Source organism: Lethenteron reissneri, chromosome 47 (assembly GCF_015708825.2).
Source record: "Lethenteron reissneri isolate LAM-NWPU_2019-01 chromosome 47, ASM1570882v1, whole genome shotgun sequence".
NCBI classification, from domain to species: domain Eukaryota; kingdom Metazoa; phylum Chordata; class Hyperoartia; order Petromyzontiformes; family Petromyzontidae; genus Lethenteron; species Lethenteron reissneri.
Genome location: NC_083825.1, coordinates 8,808,765 through 8,827,120, shown reverse-complemented (window position 1 = coordinate 8,827,120; position 18,356 = coordinate 8,808,765). Strand labels below are relative to the sequence as shown.

Here is an 18,356-nt window from a genome sequence, read left to right as displayed (position 1 = left end):
TCCTGAAGAAGCTCACCCTGCCATGCGGAGCGAAACGTCCGATATATCGCGCCGTGCATCACGCGGCACAATCGGAAAGCACACCGGTCGGAGAGCGATAGGAGTAGGATGTTAATTTGTTTTGGGTTCATCTGCAGGTGGAGCCCTGCAAGAGGAGCCACCTGCATGGGGCGGAAGACGAGCCAGTCCCACAGGGAGTTCCTGCGAACAACTCCTCGCTGCAGCTCCGCCATCTTCCGCCGCGCCCCGAACTCCAGAAGCTTCCTCCGGAAGGGCGTTCGGGTGCTCCCAAGCACCTGGGCAGCCGCGGTCAACCCGGCAGCAGCAGCAGCAGCAGCAATGGCAGCAGCAACGTCATGTCATTCACACACTTCATTATCATCGTCATCACAGTCATCGTTATTACGGGTGGCAGCAGTGTCATCAAATCCATTATCTGTAACAGTATGACAAGCAGCAAGTCACCATCATCATGAGCAGTAGAAGATTCAACATCCTAATCAGCAGAGTAGATTCATCATCATCTCCAACAGCAGCAACAGCATCAGTAGCAGCGCGAACCTTATCGTCATCGGTGTCACCAAATAGCGATAGCAGACTCATTGTCATCATTAGCATCAGAACAGGAGTGGTCGTGGCAGTAGCAGTGGCAGCAGGTGCATCATCACCATGATTCATCTGGGACCTCCACCGCGTAATGCTGCACCAATTGGGTGGAAGTCAACAATGGCTGTCTTACAGATACACTCTTCTCTGGCCGCATGAATGTGGACTTCCCGACAACAAGAGATAAGCCACGTCCGAGGCTCGTTTTTTATGAGTTGGGCATTTGCACTTGCCCACCTGGTGACTCTGCGAAGGTTTAGACCAGGGGTCCTCAAACTTTTTAAACAGGGGGCCAGTGCTCACCAGCGCAGCCCAATCAGTGCTCACCAGCGCAGCCCAATGAGTGCTCACCACCGCACCCCAATGAGTGCTCACCACCGCACCCCAATGAGTGCTCACCACCGCACCCCAATGAGTGCTCACCAGCGCACCCCAATTAGTGCTCACCAGCGCACCCTAATTAGTGCTCACCAGCGCAGCCCAATCAGTGCCCACCACCGCACCCCAATCAGTGCTCACCACCGCACCCCAATGAGTGCTCACCAGCGCACCCCAATTAGTGCTCACCAGCGCACCCCAATTAGTGCTCACCAGCGCAGCCCAATCAGTGCCCACCACCGCACCCCAATCAGTGCTCACCAGCGCAGCCCAATGAGTGCTCACCAGCGCAGCCCAATGAGTGATCATGGGCCGCATAAATGTCCTTGGCGGGCCGCATGTGGCCCGCGGGCCGTAGTTTGAGGACCCCTGGTTTAGACTCTGATGGTTCCGTAGCACTGAGGGGCCAAGCACACAAAAAGACAAAGATCCCCCTTAAAGCCTTAACAGACTGTTAGGGCAAGTGCTGTTAATGAGTAGCACCTATGGAAGCCGGCATGGCACACAAGAGGGTGGGTGACCAGCACCAGGCCCGGCCACCTTTGCCTCTCGAGTGGCGATGTTCGCACACCGCACCAGGTACTCACTTGAGGCTGAATCGACCTAAGGGAGGTCCAGGACCAGTTCAGATAATCGTCACCGGTGTTGGCCCGTGAGCGGGAATCAAACTGGGGCCCACCGGGTGGCCTAACCGCTGCACCACCAAGCACACCCACCGTTTGCCGAGCGCACCCACCTTGTCGTACATGCGGTTGAGAATGCGAGGGACCACGGGAAACACGGTCGGCCTGAGGGCCTGCATGTCGTCCAAGAGCAGCCGCACATCGCCCTGGAAGAAGCCAATGCGGGCCCCGTGGCAGAACAAAGTGGCCTGGGAACGAACACGCCGTGAGAAATTCAACTGACGCGGCAATTGGCAGTGCAGCAGGGTGGCGACACGGCCCAGCGGTAGCACATTCGCACCTCCGATTAGCACGGTTGGCTACGTACAGCGCAAAAGAAGTTCAAATTGCTTGTTGCATAAGTTAATGGTTCAAAGTCAGCAGCCGCCTGAATTAATACCGTGGGTGTGATAGCCATAAAAGTATTACCTACGCTGCCATCTGCTTTCACGGTGGACATGAACGATCCCGTGATGTCACTTAACAAGAGTTAGGCCATCGTGTGCCGGCGTCATGGTCCAGGTTTCCCAAATAAATCAAAAATATTAGACACCCGCAACTTACTCAATTGGGATTACACGGAGTAATGATCGGCCCACCACTGAGAAAACTTAGCAGGATCCTCCTAAAATAGAATCACGAGACTCAGTCGAGGCTTTCCTGAGTAAACGAGCAGAATAAGACTAAAAATGTATCGCAGAGGTATAGAGAGGAAAGCGTGAATCATGACACTTACCACCGTCACCTTCAACGCCATCTTACAACAGAAATACAGTACGTACACTGTAATAGGCCAAATGTTGTTGGTAGTTTTGGGTAATCCAACGATAGGGTTGCCACCTGCCCTGGTTTTTCCAGGATTGGCTTCTCCTTGAGGTAACTGCCCAGGAAAATCTACAAGTCTTCCCAGGACATTCATGGCCCTAGTTATCATCGGATGCGTAATAATTCACAATTCAAGACAACGCCTTTCCATAAAATCCTCCCCTCTTCTGGTATTGAAAGATATTTTCCTTCCCGCGATATGTCCCTGTTTTTTTGTACCTTGGAGGTGGCAACCCTCAATCCAATACCAAATACAATGTATTCTGATATGAAGGGCTGCAATACGTCCACGAGATGGTAGTTCAGCAATGGATTGTTGAAACTATCTGTGTGGAATTTTGAGTGTTACCCCCAGACACTCACCATGGCCCCTCCCCTCCCTCCGTCCCCCGCGACTATATAATTCCTCGTCACAGCCATCTCTTAGACACACTTAAGCGGTTGTGCTTTCGCTAAGTTGTCCCCACCTGAAGAAGGACGCTTGTGTTGCGCCCGAACCGTCGTGATTCAATTTAGTTTTTTTCATTTATATTATTAGATTTTTTACCTATGTGACTTTATCAAAAAAAACATGGAATATAGCCTGGTTATTAAGTTTGTAGACTTATTCTGGTTATTTTTCTTTACTGAAAGAACCGGAATAAGTCTTCATTATAGACTGCCAGTACGCTCACTCAGTTTAATAACCATTGCTACAGTTTACATTATAAATTGCCAGTACACTCACCAAACTTAATAACCAGGCTACAGTCCACATTATAGACTTCCAGTACACTCACTCCGATTAAGAACCAGGCTACAGTCTACATAAGTGTTTTTTAAAATTATTTGTATTTTATTTTTATTCACTTAATTGTATGATTATTATTTTTCTATCTACGTGACTTTACCGAAAGAACCAAAGAATATGAACAGCGCATCCATTTTTTTTTAATATCTAAAAAATAATGAAGTATTTATCACATGGAGAGAATTTTAATAACTGGTCCATCTCTTGCCCAGCAGTGGTCTTACCACCACGCTGCCTCCACTGTTTTCCCATTCCTCCGGCACGATGACAAGATTGTAGGAGATTAGGCTTTGTTTAGAAAACAATATCTAAGCAAATCAAGAAATAAATAGCCAAACCACCCATGGAGTTTGCAAATTGAGTTTCTGTAAAACGAGGTGGTTTATTTAACGGTGTGGAAAAATCTATTTCCAACTTGCAGCCCAGGATATTCCTCGGCATCCATTTAGTTGCGACCCAGCAAGCGGCAGAACCTGATTTAGAATCGGCACCTGCCCCGCAGTGTTTATCCTCACACCTATTCCACAGCATTATTCGGTGACAAATGTCCACTGTGCTTTGCTCAACGCGAAGGAAAAGAGGCTACTTCTTATTCAACCGCTGTGTGGGATTTACAAGCGACGTGCACACAAACTAAACAATTTTATCCACAATGTAAACTCAAAGACAATGCACCATCAAAGTATGAGAGCTCAGGGTAAGCATTTACACAATTGGAACCTCATTTGCCAGTAAAACATAATATAATTGGTTGTGCGCCTTTTTGCGTCATCTGGTCCAACACCATGTGAGACTAGGCTCTAAGGAAAGCTGTCTCGGGTGTGGACCAATCAACTTCAAGGACAGTGCATACATTATCAGAGTTATGTATTTTGTTTGCATTATGACTGCAGGTATTGTGGTCTATGCAAACATGACTCCTTGTAAAAAAGGTGTCAGTTTTGTTGCCAGATGAAAGGGTAAAAAACCAATTATCATATTTTTTACTGGCAAATGAGGTTCCAATGGAATATAAAGGTGTGTTTTATAAATGTGGAGGGGGTGCAATATTGGAGGACCTGGATAAAAATACACATGACAGACACGGGAAGAGAGAGAACACGCAAACTACAAATATACAACAGGCATCAGCGTCAGGGTCTGGAATCGAACCCAAGGTCTCCTCCAGCGAACCAGGAGGTGGAGATAACGCCTCACCCACGAAGCCTGCATTGAATTAAAGAGACGAGAGTTCTGTTTACCTGGACCAGCCTCTCAAACATGTGAGCGAGCGGGAGGTACGAGATGGCGATGTCGCTCGTCTCTGGCAAGAACAAGCTCTGAAACCAACACAGAGAGGGGCCAACACATTACTCAAGTGGAAATTATCGCACGCATGCGAGTGCAATTACACAGCAGACGCCATTCCCCTTACCTCCCATCTTTCCATCTTTACCAATAAACCTATCCGAGCGGTCCTTACCTATTACATCTGGGGTAATAGGCACAGTCTAATTTCCACTTGATTTGCAATATCGTTGTTTTTGTTCCAGCTGCACCGCCCCTCCGTCCAATTACACCCCCTGTGCTCACTTTGCGTTGTGCAAATCGTCTATCTTGCTGATGCGCAACCACACACTTGCGGTTCTAGACGTCGAGCGCTTCTGTTGGTGCTAATTAGAGGCTTCATTCGTATTCCACTCATCCTGGAACGGGCACAACTGCCCTCGTGACTCCTATCCAGTCCGGCAGGCGCACCAAAGTCGAAGCATTGCGTACGCGCTGGCATCTGCCGATGCACGCAAACATTTCCCTCTTATCATTAACATTTGAACCCTGCATTGTCTAGGGCTTGATTGCACTGCATCCGGAGGCTGGCGGAGGTGGTGACCGTTGACGTGGGAGCGTAAGAGTATAGTACAACATTCTAGATTTGAAGCTTTCGTGACTGCAAGGATTCATATTTTTAGGTTTTTTCGGTAAAGTGACGTAGGTAAAAAAATTAAGCTTGTGTTGCCTCCGAAACGTCATGATTTTTATTTTATTTTACTTTTATTAATATTAATTTTTTACCTACGTGACTTAACCGAAAAAAAACCTAAGAGTATAGTCAGAACCGGCCCTAGACCTTTGGGGGCCCTAAGCAAAATTTGGTTGGAGGCCCCTTTGATGTATGATTTTTTTCACCCACGAGCCAGCAGTGACTCTAGGGGGCCCTCTGCTGGCCACGGGGCCCTTTGCAATTGCAAGGGTCGCTTAGTGGCTGGGCCGGCTCTGAGTATAGTACAACAATTGATTGACGCTGCGCTGCCCCCTGCTACTGCCCACCACGCACCCCCCACAGCCGACAACACCTCTCATGCATGCCGGTTCGGTTGCCTATCGAAGTGCTCTTTCATCCGGGCTCGCACCTTGCTTAGCTTGCAAAAGGAGATGAGATTGTGCGCGTCCTTGGTGGGCGTTGATTCACCATTCTTGACCTATGCTGCCCGCCATAGAACCCTGCAGCTCATCACACCCTCTTTATGTGCATGGTGGTCGCCCATCTAAGAACTATCCAGGCTCAAACCCGGCTTAGCTTCCGAGATTGGTCGCATTCCAGGTGATATTGTCAGTGGCCACTTTGCCCACACATTACTGAATATTCATTCATTTATTCAGTGTTTGAGCCAGCTGGCCAGAATTGGACAAAACCTAGCCAAATTTTCACACAAGGGGCCGTCCATAAATGACGTCACGCACCTAGGGGGGGGGGGTCAGACATTTGTGACGATGTGTCACGAGGGGGGAGGGGAGCAGAGCTTTGTGACGTCACATTTGAGGGGGGGTCTGACTTTTTGCGACGCCGTGTGACGAGGGGGGGAGGGGGGGGTCAAAAATCGTCAAAAATCGCGTGACGTCATTTATGGACGGCCCTCAAGGCAACTGGAGAGCACAGACGAAGTGTTACTCACCTAACTTTGAAACTAACAACAACATATTTAAGAATCACAATTAAACGACGATTAACATAAACATGATTAAGCAGAAGAATTACAATTTTAAAAAAGCTCACCGATGGTCCTAAAACTATCCGGGACACTGTTGCAGTGCCCAACCAGGTTATGGAAATGCTGGCAAGGTATTGTGGGCTGTTTTCATCATAGCGACATGCAGCCTATGCGTATGTTCGCGTGCATTATTTGTGTATTATTTGCGTCCCAGTAAAACCCCTCTTAACGACGGTAGTTGGTTCCAGGAAACCGGCCGTTAAGTGATTTGGTCGTCAAGCGAGTATAGGAAAAACACGTTAGAGGCTTAATTCGTTCTGATAGTATCGAACAGAGGTGGGACAAAGTCATTGTTATGCAAGTCCAAGTCGAGTCTGAAGTCATCAAATTCATGACTCGAGTCTGACTCGAGTCCAAGTCACATGACTCGAGTCCACACCTCTGGTATCGAAAGCCACCCTTTTTCACCCAAAAAACGCACTTAATAGTTATACAATCGATATGAACACATAAAGATACTAGCAACATTATAAAACACGTAATATTAAAATAAACATGGCTCATCAATGCATGAATTCGTATTCACGTCGTTAACAGGGGAATGGTCGGTAAGTGAACACATTGGGCTCTTTCGATTTAAAGCTTTCGTGACTGCAGGGATTCATCTTCTTGGTTCTTTCGGTAAAGTCACGTAGAATGGAAATAATAAAATAATAAAATAAAACATCTTCTTGGTTCTTTCGGTAAAGTCACGTAGAAGGGAAGTAATAAAATAATAAAAATAAAACATAATAATATTATTTTATTTTATTATGTTTTATTTTGTTTTATTTTTACGAGAAGGGAAGTAATAAAATAATAAAAATAAAACATAATAATATTATTTTATTTTATTATGTTTTATTTGTATTATTTTATTACTTCCCTTCTACGTGACTTTACCGAAAGAACCAAGAAGATGAATCCCTGCAGTCACGAAAGCTTTAAATCGAAAAATAAAACATTATAAGAGAATTATTTTATTATATTTTATTTCATTATTTTATTATTTCCATTCTACGTGACTTTACCGAAAGAACCAAGAAGACATTGGGCTCTATGGAGGCCGTATTATTTGGCAAGGGGGAGGGATGTGTGGTCAAAGGGTTAGGTACCTCGGTCACTTTCAGAAAGCCAGACATGTCGGAGACGATGTTGCGATGGGTGAGCATGGCTCCCTTCGGGTTACCTGGGAGAGAAAAACGCCAACCCGTGAGCGCCCGTCAACAAAACTTCACAAAACAACGGCACCGCAGCGGCGTTCAACGACATCGTCGGTGCCATTCGCATTCAACCGCGCGGAGGCAGCATTTTCTAGAGCAGTGGCCGGCCTACAAAACAGCATATATGACAATAATAATGAGCCATGGTTCCTTGTTAATCACTGTTGGATTGTGAAAGTCTCCACATTCCACGTTGACTGTCAGGGGGGAGGGGTTGTCGTTTGGCCATACTTCACCATGCTGATCAATTTGGGTTGAGGAAGGGGATGTGGAGAGGCGGTACTTCTGAGATCTGTTCAGATAACACCACTGATGTTAGCCGTGGCCAGGAATTAAGGTCAGGCCGTTGAGTACTCCCTCCACCCGGCAGAGCCGGATGGATCAAGTTGGGCAAATAATGCCAATTGATTTGGTTTTTCAACATTTATTGAAAAAAAAATTGCTTGCTTTTCAATGTTCCTCCAGCTTTTGTTGAAAAGCCAAACCGACTGGCATATTTGCCCACGTGACAACTTGATTTGTTTGACTCTCGTTTGGGGGCTGTTTGAGGGATATAGTTAAACATTGACACTATACCTACGGGATATAACCGAAAAAAAATCAAATTATGAAACGGGTCCATGCAACAGATATCCTAAATATATTTGAATCCCCCCCCCCCCTTTGTTCGTAGATATATTACAACTGTTAACGTTCTGGCAAAAGATGGGCTGCAGATAGCTGAAAGAAGCAAATCCATGTTCGAATACGGATCACGTGTCATTCATATTACGCGCACAGTGCCCCCTTTGCAAAGACGGGGCGAAATGTGCAAGTCACACAGGCACACAACGGCACGTTGTAGTGAGCAGCGTAATTGATCTTTAATGCCTGCTATCTGATGCATGCCCTTTTGATAATTTGCCAGAAGCACATTAAACCCACGTGGTGAGAACCAGCCCAGCGAACTGCGAACTGTGATCTCCACCTGTGCACCAGTCCAGTGACGAATGTTCTAGTGGCGCTGTCATTTTAAAATCTGGGCTTGTAAACCCACGCTTGGAAAGTTCGGTCCATGCGCAGTAACTCACGGTATTGCTGAAATAATCGCCGAGTCAACGCGTTGACCAATGCTGCTCGAGGGCTTATTTACTTTAAGAATAATGATGGCAATGAAACGATTTGTAACGCTCACAAATTTAGCGAAAAACGCGAATCGTTCTTTGATCGCGAACTCTTCCTTTGCTTAAGTAGATTAGTTTCCGTTTTTGAAAGAGGCATCTCTCGGCCCATTCTACTTCATTAAGTGATGATAATCTGTGGACATATTCGGTGGAAACGCCACGCAAAGTTTGAGTGACTTGACCCAATTCCCGTAAGAAAAAATTGCAATAATAGTAGCGTGTAAATAGTATGAAGTTTAACCTGTTGTTCCACTTGTAAAACAAATAATTGCCAAATCTTCAGGCTTGGGTGGCTGAAATAAAACAAACATTCATGTTCATTAGACCACGGAAATGGTTTATAATCTATAACAACCAACCGTTAAATTGGTTTGCTTCATTTACATTTGGGTAAGATCCCACAGAGATTCGGCATATTTTAAAATAATTAAGGGGCACGCATGCAAGTTAAAAGGCTGGGCTTAGAGCCTTGTCAGCACGCCAGCAAGGCTCTCCAGTCATGAGGACGTGAGTTCAAATCCTGGTCAGGGCTAACTCGGCTCCTCATCTTAGCCCTTTGAAAAATAATATCAGCTCATCGGCAATCACTTGTTTGGAAGGCAGCATCGGCTATACTATTGAAGTACTAGTCTCTTCCATGAGAATGGTGGAATTCCCATCATTGGCTTTGGGCCACTAATAGAGGCCCTTTGTGAGCATAGGAACACTTTGATTTGACTGTACAAGGGATGGGGTGATCATTAGGATGTTTACTAAGTTAATTGTTTAGTATTTAAATGTCTTCACGATGATCATCAAAATCATCATCATCGTCACCATCATTATCACGAACCTGTACACGTGCAAGCACTTTGTCAACCCACTGGTAGATGGGGGCCTGCCCATGCGGTGCGGGTTGTGTGAGTTAATTAATCACACGTGATCACACCAGTCGGTGGGAGTTGATGAAGGTGTGGGAGCATAGAACTACAGTGGAACAATGGACTCAGTGTAATCAATCAACCGTCATACCTTGTACCAACATAGTTTGGAACGTAACGATACTTTCCCAACTAAGCAGAGGGGCATTTTGCCCCAGCAAGCCATTTGAGAATAGATACCGCAGTGATATGCCCAGTTCAGGAATCGATTTTCATAATTCATTTGAGAACATTGTAAGATAGAGGAATGTGAATCTTACGTACTAATGTTGTTCGCTTGTGCATTCTCCCGCAGTCCTGTAAAGAGCAGACACAGATCGGGTTTGATTCACGAGCCGTCACAGAAGCAATTTACTAGTTCAATAATTACACCAAAGTCAATGCCACTGGATAGGCGTCCACAGTTGTGCTGTGTATGGCTTTTCGATGTGTCTCAGGGTTGTAGCATGGATGGTACAGCGTGGTCCAGATGTACTGTGACTCCCATTTAATTATTTAAAACGTAATATTTTAAAGTTTATTTAAAACAGAAATTAACATGCAAAGAAAAATGTTTTAGGGGTCAATTAATCCCCGCGGTCGCGTGTATTTTTCTCCCGGTCCTCCGGGCTTTCCCTCCACATTGAGAATAGACACGCGATTAGAGTATTTGGCTGCTATAAATTTACACGTGCTATGCCACTTCGTTGAGCTATCATTTGTGGCCAGGTAGCTTCTCAAAAAGAGCTACATAGCTCAGTGGGCCTTACCAGGTAAACTAAAAATCGTTAATAGTTAAATGCCCACTGTAAAGCAGACGAGGTGCAGTGACACTCAGGGTGGCCACTGGAATCTCGGCCATGTGATCACCTACTGCAGTCATGATTCATGTTTGTTCTTGAGGCGCACAACACTTTACATCAAACGACGCGTATGAGAATCGTCGGCTTCCGATATATGGACAACTGAATGCAAATGGTACGCTCATGTTACCTTTTGGCTATGGAAAAAGAGCTATATAGATCGCTTTGTGGGCCTTACCTTGCAAAATATAACATAGTTGTTAGCAGTAGCAGTTTAGACTGGCAGACGACCCCGGGGTGGTGGGGTAAAGCGTGGGTTTAACACCTTCTCTCGCAACCAGTGTGGCCAGCAAGTGTTGCGTGGTGCGGGGGATCTGTGCGCAAACGTGACTCTGCAGATAACGAGCATCGCGTTTGGCAGCGTGGCCCAGTTGGCCGCGTGACAATGGGGCATTAAATTCGTGACGCGCCCACGTAGTCCAATTAACGCCTCTTACCGTTAGGCGCATAGTCATTGGCAATCGTAACGGCTTCTGCTCTCTCGCTGAGAATTGTATTGCATCCATAAGCACGAGCGCTGTGCATTAGCAGTGTGAACATTCGAATGATAGATATGTACAATTTTCATCAGTTTGCGATGATTAGATTGTCCGTAACTACGCGCAGAAGTAGTTGTTTTAAAATCAGCTTCAAAGCAATGTTCTGCGAGTGCCTTCTAATGGCCTTCCACTGAATAGTACAACTGGTAAGATTTTCATTTGCTTTTTACAAATATGTTTGTTCCTTTTTATCCATTGTTTTCCTGTCATGAGATTACGAATCAACTCGGATATCTCACCCAGCAGTAAGGCGCTGTGTATCAGATCAATAATTTAAGTTTCCGTTTTCCTGCTTTACACTGTAGGGGCCCCACTCCCCCACACACTCTGCTATGAGATTGTTGCTTGATAAACTAATGTTTTCGTCTGTAGAACTAGAATTTAAGCATAATTTAAATGTAGCATGGCTTTTTTTCGCGTGCAATAATCAACTATTGGACTGAGAGCATCAATTCACCACACTTGAGAACCTGGTTTAACCATGGGTGGCTGAAACTCAAGATTAAAATCGAGTATCTAAGCAGTGCCGGCTCATAGCTTTGACATCTGAGCCTCCCTGCCACCTCAATAATTAATTCATAAATCGATTCACAAACCTGAATTTTGGTAATTGATAGCATCGCTACGAGAGTAAATCATGACATACCTGAGGATGATTGCCAATGATAGCTACTGCGCCTCAAAATCAGAAAAATTGTCGCGATGTTTCTCGAGTGCCCTCTCGTGGCCTAACACAGAATTGTACGCAGAGTAATATTTACCTTTGCTGCAGCTGCCCTGTGAACCATAAATACAGTGGACTGACTGATACAACTATCATATTGCAAAGTATCGCGCTAATAGCTGATAAGTGTGAGTCGTATGCCAGGCATTGAAGTGAAGCCTCAAGACGCAGTCCAGCAAAAGCAGAGTTCCCAAAACATTATTTGTGCAATGTCTGAGAATCTTCCTTTCGCAAGTGTTTTATCTATTGACATCACTCTGCAGTGATGGCAATAGAAGAAGACGTGATCTGCGTGATTTATTATTTCAGAGTAAGTGGAGCCTCAGGTCGTGTCAGATATAGTCAAGAGAAGTTGACACCACATAACTGATTCAGGAGTCTTAGGCTCATCCAACAGTTACATCTTGACTTAAAGCTTTTGTGACTGCAGGAATTCATATTCTTGGTTCTATTGGTAAAGTCACGTAGATAGGTTATTTTAGTTATTTTTGTTATATTCTTTGAACCTATCTACGTGACTTTACCGAAAGACCCAAGAATATCGTACATCATTTTTCGGCCTGCTCCATGAACATTGCTCGGTTACTGGCGTGTTCAGCAATAATCATCCTTAAGCAACGTGGGACCATTTAATGATCAACAGCGATATTAGCACGAAACTTGTGCGTAACGATTTAAGACAACTGGAATGCCTCGATGATTTAAAGCCAGGATAATAATAATGATAATGATGACACCAAGTTTAATTTGCTATCGCGTTGCCGTTGATGCAAATTGCATTCTCCGTGTATATTAAGATGTCTTCAGCCAATTCATGAAGGTGAATGCATACGGATGAAAGCAGTTTACCCGCAGAATTCTCATGTATGCGAGGTGGGACTTCGTGCAACAGGAACAGACAGATTAGTCCTCACTTTGCTGGGCCACCTGGCGAGCAAGGTCATACAGCACTTCCTCGACAGTCACAGGAAGGGAGTTTCGCAACATTTGAGTCATCCACCAGTCCTCGATGCCTCGCACAGCGCTGGATTTTCAGGTGTGGATAGCCACCACTGAACGCCTCAGGATCTCAGCTGTGCCGGCCTGCGGCGTAGCTATCGAGTGTGCAGCTGGTACAACTTCACCAAGGCCCATCGTGTCAGAGGGGGCCTAGGCCCTGGCTACAGCAGTGTTGTTCATTGCAAGGCCCGTGGGCCACTGGCGGCCCCCGGTGGCCTTTAGTGCGACCCTTTGACGTGAGGCCCACGACAAGACACAAAGGGGTGAAAACCCACCCCCCATCGTGCTGTCAATCTCAATGGTTCCAAATGTGTGGCAGCACTCACACTGACGACGATGTCTTATCGGCAAAAGTGGACCCCCCTTCTCTGAAAACTAGCGGGGTGAAAACACCCCCCCATCGGTTACAGAGAGGGGAGGTAAATCGGACAAGGGCAAATTCCAATCAGGCTCCGTCGCTGGCTCTGTAATGGCCATTCGTAGCTGTGTGGGCCACCCAGCCAGCACGCGCGAATTGTTGAAGTGACCTCGATGTATTGGAAGGACAGCACGTCCACACGGCAGGTGATGCCCCACTGGATGAGGCCCGAGTCGGGAGTCTCCATGACGACCACGGTCCGCAAGCCCGGGGTCTCGCGGTTCTCCACGCCGCGCAGCAGCACGCGGGCGCGCTCCACCGTGTCGCACACCACGACGGCGATCTCCGCTGGCTCGCCGACACGAGACAAAGACAAATGTCCCCCGTATAGCCTTGGCATACTGTTGGGGCAAGTGCTGTTTGCGAGCACCTATAAAGGCTGGCCACGAAGGCACCGCGCCCGGCCAGCTTTGTCACCCGATGTTTACACACCACACCAGGTACTCGTTTGAGGTTGAGTCGACCTAGGGGAGGCCCAGCACCAGGTCAGTTAAACGTTACCGATGTTGGCCGTGAGCGGGAATCGAACTCGGGTCGTCAGCATCGTAGCGCAGCACGCTAACCGCTACACTACCGCTCCACATAGTCACTTTCAGAAGACAAAGATCCCCGTGTAGCCTGAATAGACTGTTGGGGCAATTGCTGTTAGCGAGCACCTATGAAGGTCTGGCACAGCACATGAGGGGGTGGGTGGACAGCACCACGCCCGGCCGCATTTATCAGCGTACACTAATGCACTGACACACGTAAGCCCTCCCTGACCAGACGCACCAATCGACCAATTTGACCAACCTCTGTTAATGATGAAGCGGATGGCCTCCTGCCCCAGCGTGTCGTACAGAGGCACCGACGACCATGGAGTACATGTAGCAAGCCTGCTCCGTGATGATCCACTGGTGGGAGACGTGCAACAAAGCAATTGTCAGCAGCTAGAATTCGATGTGTTTTTTTTCATGCAATCGTCATTCTTGCGGCTGTCAAAGTTGCATGTAAAAAAATAATTTGGTTATTCTTATATAGTACTACATGCCACGTTTCAATCAAATATTGAGGTGCAAATATAATTTGACAGCCGAGTCTACATTGTAATGGTGTACGCACGTTGAAATTATTTCGCACAGTACGTAGCCAACCATGTTAATCGGAGGTGCGAACATCGCATTAGACTCGGGCATGATGATTTCAGCCGGTAAGGAGGCCCCGTTGAGCACAGCAGCTCTACTAACTAATAGGGGTTTTCCCCTTTTTTCTGGCAACAAAAACTGACACCTTTTGCAAGGAATCATGCTTACATTAACCACAATACTTGCAGTCAAATGCAAACAAAAAACTACAATACTCTGATAATTTATGCATTGTCTTTGAAACTGATTGGTCCACACCAGAGACAGCTTTCTTTAGAGCCTAGTCTCATATGGTGTTCAACCAGATGACGTGCGCCTTTTGGTGTTATCTGGTTGAACACCATATGAGATTAGGCTCTAAAGAAAGCTGTCTCTGGTGTGGACCAATCAGTTTCAAAGACAATGCATAAATTATCAGAGTATTGTTTTTTGTTTGCATTTGACTGCAAGTATTGTGGTTAATGTAAGCATGATTCCTTGCAAAAGGTGTCAGTTTTTGTTGCCAGAAAAAAAAGGGGAAAACCCTATTAGTATAGTTTGCTACTGGAAAAGGAGGCCCCATTGAGCTCAGCAGCTCTGTTACAAGGACGACCACAGCCACATATCAACCCAGCAGTGGTGGCAGTTACAGGACGTTGCAGTCGCATATCGAATTTGCATATTCATAGACTCAGGCTTAATTATTTCAGCTTTGTATGCCTGCGAAACCTGGACACTAAAAAACGTCTGATAGGGACAAAATACTGACATTTGAAATGTACTGCTACAGGAGGATACTGCATCTTGGCTGGACATAGAGAGTGACAAACATAGAAGTAAGAAAAAGGGCTGAACATAACAGAAGACTTGATGATGCGAGCGGTAATGAGATGGAAGCTGAGCTTGTTTGGGTACATGCAGGATGGAGAGCAACAGGAAAATAAAAACTGTAATGATAGGAATAATGGAAGGAACTGGGAGAAGAGGAAGAGCCTGTAGAGAGGGGCTGGATGACATAAGAGATTGGTGCCATAGAGATGTGACATGACCTTAGCATGTTGGCACAGGATAGAGGAAAGTGGGAACAAGTGACGAAAATTGCAGTGGACACCTACGGGTTTTCTGCCCATGGAGTTTTCTGATGATGATCAAGGCCCGATTGAGCTAAGCAGCTCTGTTACAAAGACGACCACAGCCCAATACCATCAGCAGTGGTAGCAGTTAGAGGAAATGACAGTATGGGAATGTGCAAACTAACAAGGGCAAGAACTACACTTATTTCGATGAAACATTACACTTCTGTATACAGATAGATTTCAAAACAACTTAGTTCCCTTTCGATTTAAAGCTTTCGTGACTGCAGACGCTGTCTTTCCGACAGACCTGTTCTTCACCTGAGGACGGCTGCTTGCGTTGTGGCCGAAACGTCGTGAGAATTATTTCATTATGTTTTATTTTTATTGTTTTATTATTTCCCTTCTACGTGACTTTACCGAAAGAACCAAGAAGATTAGTTCCCTTTGTCAATGCGCTGTTGAGTGAAGGTCTTCTCTGCACCATGTGGGTTACGAGGGGCTGTTTGACCATGCTTCATCACGCTGGTCATTGTGGATTGGTGGATGGGGTGGGTGCCCGAGACCAAGTCAAAAATCACTCGCCACTGATATGAGGCAGGGCTGGGAATGGAACCCAGATCACTGGGTTCAGAGTGAAATTCATAGATTGACTGTGGTGTGTAAACACAGGTTGAAAATAACGATTGTTGTCTTTACCCAGGACATCTGAGTATTTCAGGAAGTTCCTCCATTGGGATGTTTTCCCAGTTCTATTTTGATGAGTGTTTAGCTTAGTGTAGGAGGGAGATTGAGTAAAGAGATCCAACCACGCATTTTAAGGATTCATGCTAAAAGGTTCGCACAAACAGATACAATCCATTGCTGTACCGCCAGGCCTACAACACTTTGTATTCCCTGGTGGGATCTTACCAGGCACCTGAGTTTGGGTACTTTTAGAGTGTTTTGGTGGTAGGCTTTCCGAATGCATTATTGTGATCCACCAATAGCGATGGAATATCATCATCAAACAAGATCACGGAATTCCATTTGTGAATCCTGATATACGTTTAACCAGTGAAAATGCGCGTGTGCGAGTGCTCGTATAAACAGATGAAGAGGCTTTGCTACCTCTGGCCGGTTCTGTGCAAAGACTCCGATGAACTGGTCCGTGTCTGGGCGGCAGCCTTTGTGGATTAACCCAGAACCAAACCACTCCGACCTTTCAGCAACCTGCAAAGAGAGTAGACACACCAGAGGTCGCAAACGGGTTTTGATTCGTTACCCGTACCCTACCCGTAGCCGTACCCTACCCAATACCCGGCCGGATACGGGTAGCCGGGTATCGGGTAGGGTACGGGTATCGGGTATCCGATTGCGACCTCTGGGATGAAGCCATGTTGCAGGCGTGGGTGGGTTGATTCTAGGAACTTGAATTGTGAGAAAAGACAAGACGTTGGGAAATGAGTGACAAACGGTGACTCACCAGTGACTCACTGGCCTACCCGTACCAGTACCCGGCTGCACCAGGGTCGCAAACGGGTACCCGTACCCGGCCGGGTACGGGTAGCCGGGTATCGGTTACCCGATTGCGACCTCTGAGACACACGGGTTGACTGTAATTTACAGAGGTGGCTCGTGACTCCGATTCTGGGGGAAGCTACAGGGTCCGTCTTGGCTTTTCCTAGCCTAAGTCGGCACTGGCAGGGAACTGGAATGCGACGCCCGTGGCTGCATCCAGCGTGTCTCAAGTGGACTGGTAAGCACTCGGCACACGCGGCTTTGCTGGGTGAACTGGTCTGCTCGGAGCTCAGCGCTGCTCTACTCTGGTGCGTCATCTTAACAAGTCCAATGATCACTTACTCCACTTGCATCTGTTGCATAAGACGGAATTTGTAGCTTGCCACTGCATTTGCCATGAACCACTGACTGTCATTTACTCCCGTGAATGTTTAATGCACACTTGGGTCATTGTGTATTCTCACATATCTAATTCATACGCTCCCTTATCTGCACTTGATGAATGTCACGTGGATGGTGAATAATGTCACACCACTGCTTCTGCTGCTGATGATGACGCTGCTACAGACGATGCTAACAAATGAGCCAAAAACATCCGTCAATAACACTGTGGCCTTAGAAGGGAAACATATAATCGAGGCGACGTCTCAGGCAATGTGCTATGAAGAAGAGCCATTTCCTGAAACGTCTCATATTATATATTAATTTCATTTTAAGGCCACATTTTTATTGGCGAATGTGTTGAGTTTTTGTTGTTAGGGGCCGCCCTTAAATGACGTCACGCACCTAGGGGGGGGTGGTCAGACATTTATGACGATGTGTGACGACGGGGGGGGGGGGGGGTGAGAAATGTGATGTCACATCAAAATGCGCAATTTTAAATCAATATAGACAACACGTTCTACTTAATTAAATAGACTTTTTAATAAATGTTTTCTCCTACAACATCAGAGTGCAGCGCCACATTAAATACGCACGTCGTATTTGAGGGGGGGGGGTCTGACATTTTGTGACGCCGTGTGACGAGGGGGGGGTCAAAAATCGTCCAAAATCGCGTGGCGTCATTTATGGACGGCCCCTTATGTGCTTGTGCACCAATGCCAATGCAGCAAAATCACTGAAACGTGTTTTATGATGATGATAAAGTTACTTCTGATGAAGACGAGGGTTGCTGCTGCGGCTGCTGCAGCGGTTAGTGATGATGATGAAGTTGCTGCCGATGATGGCGTAGAAAACATAGCATCTTTACCTCTTTGTAGGACATCCACTGATATGCCTGTTTGGGCTTCCGATAGCCCAGACACGGCCCATTCTCTGCAAAAGGCAGAAGCATAGTGCACACGTGATTAATTGGATTTGAAACCAGCGCGGTGTTCCAAGAGCATTAATATTCATGCGCACTCTGACGTTATAGTCATGGCTCAATAGCAATCAATTACAAATCATTTTGAGAGATAGCAGCAGTGGATTTTGTTCATAGTTGGGAAGACCAAGAATTGTAGGAGCTTGGATCGAGTTTCAACACCAATTACTTTGATGCATTATTAATGATCAGAATATATGGAAACTTTTTTTTCATATAA

The 18,356-nt window shown here is 46.2% G+C and overlaps 1 protein-coding gene across 1 annotated transcript in view; it reads right to left on the bottom strand.

Annotated features, from left to right (window-relative positions):
* Positions 1-18,356, bottom strand: part of LOC133354459 (long-chain-fatty-acid--CoA ligase 1-like) — a 43,728-nt gene that overhangs the window by 12,476 nt on the left and 12,896 nt on the right. The window contains 11 exon segments of the mRNA XM_061571309.1: positions 162-296; positions 1,721-1,855; positions 4,503-4,580; positions 7,385-7,458; positions 8,897-8,948; positions 9,840-9,872; positions 13,207-13,385; positions 13,890-13,947; positions 13,949-13,990; positions 16,384-16,485; positions 18,023-18,087. Coding sequence (XP_061427293.1) covers positions 162-296; positions 1,721-1,855; positions 4,503-4,580; positions 7,385-7,458; positions 8,897-8,948; positions 9,840-9,872; positions 13,207-13,385; positions 13,890-13,947; positions 13,949-13,990; positions 16,384-16,485; positions 18,023-18,087 — 953 coding nt within the window.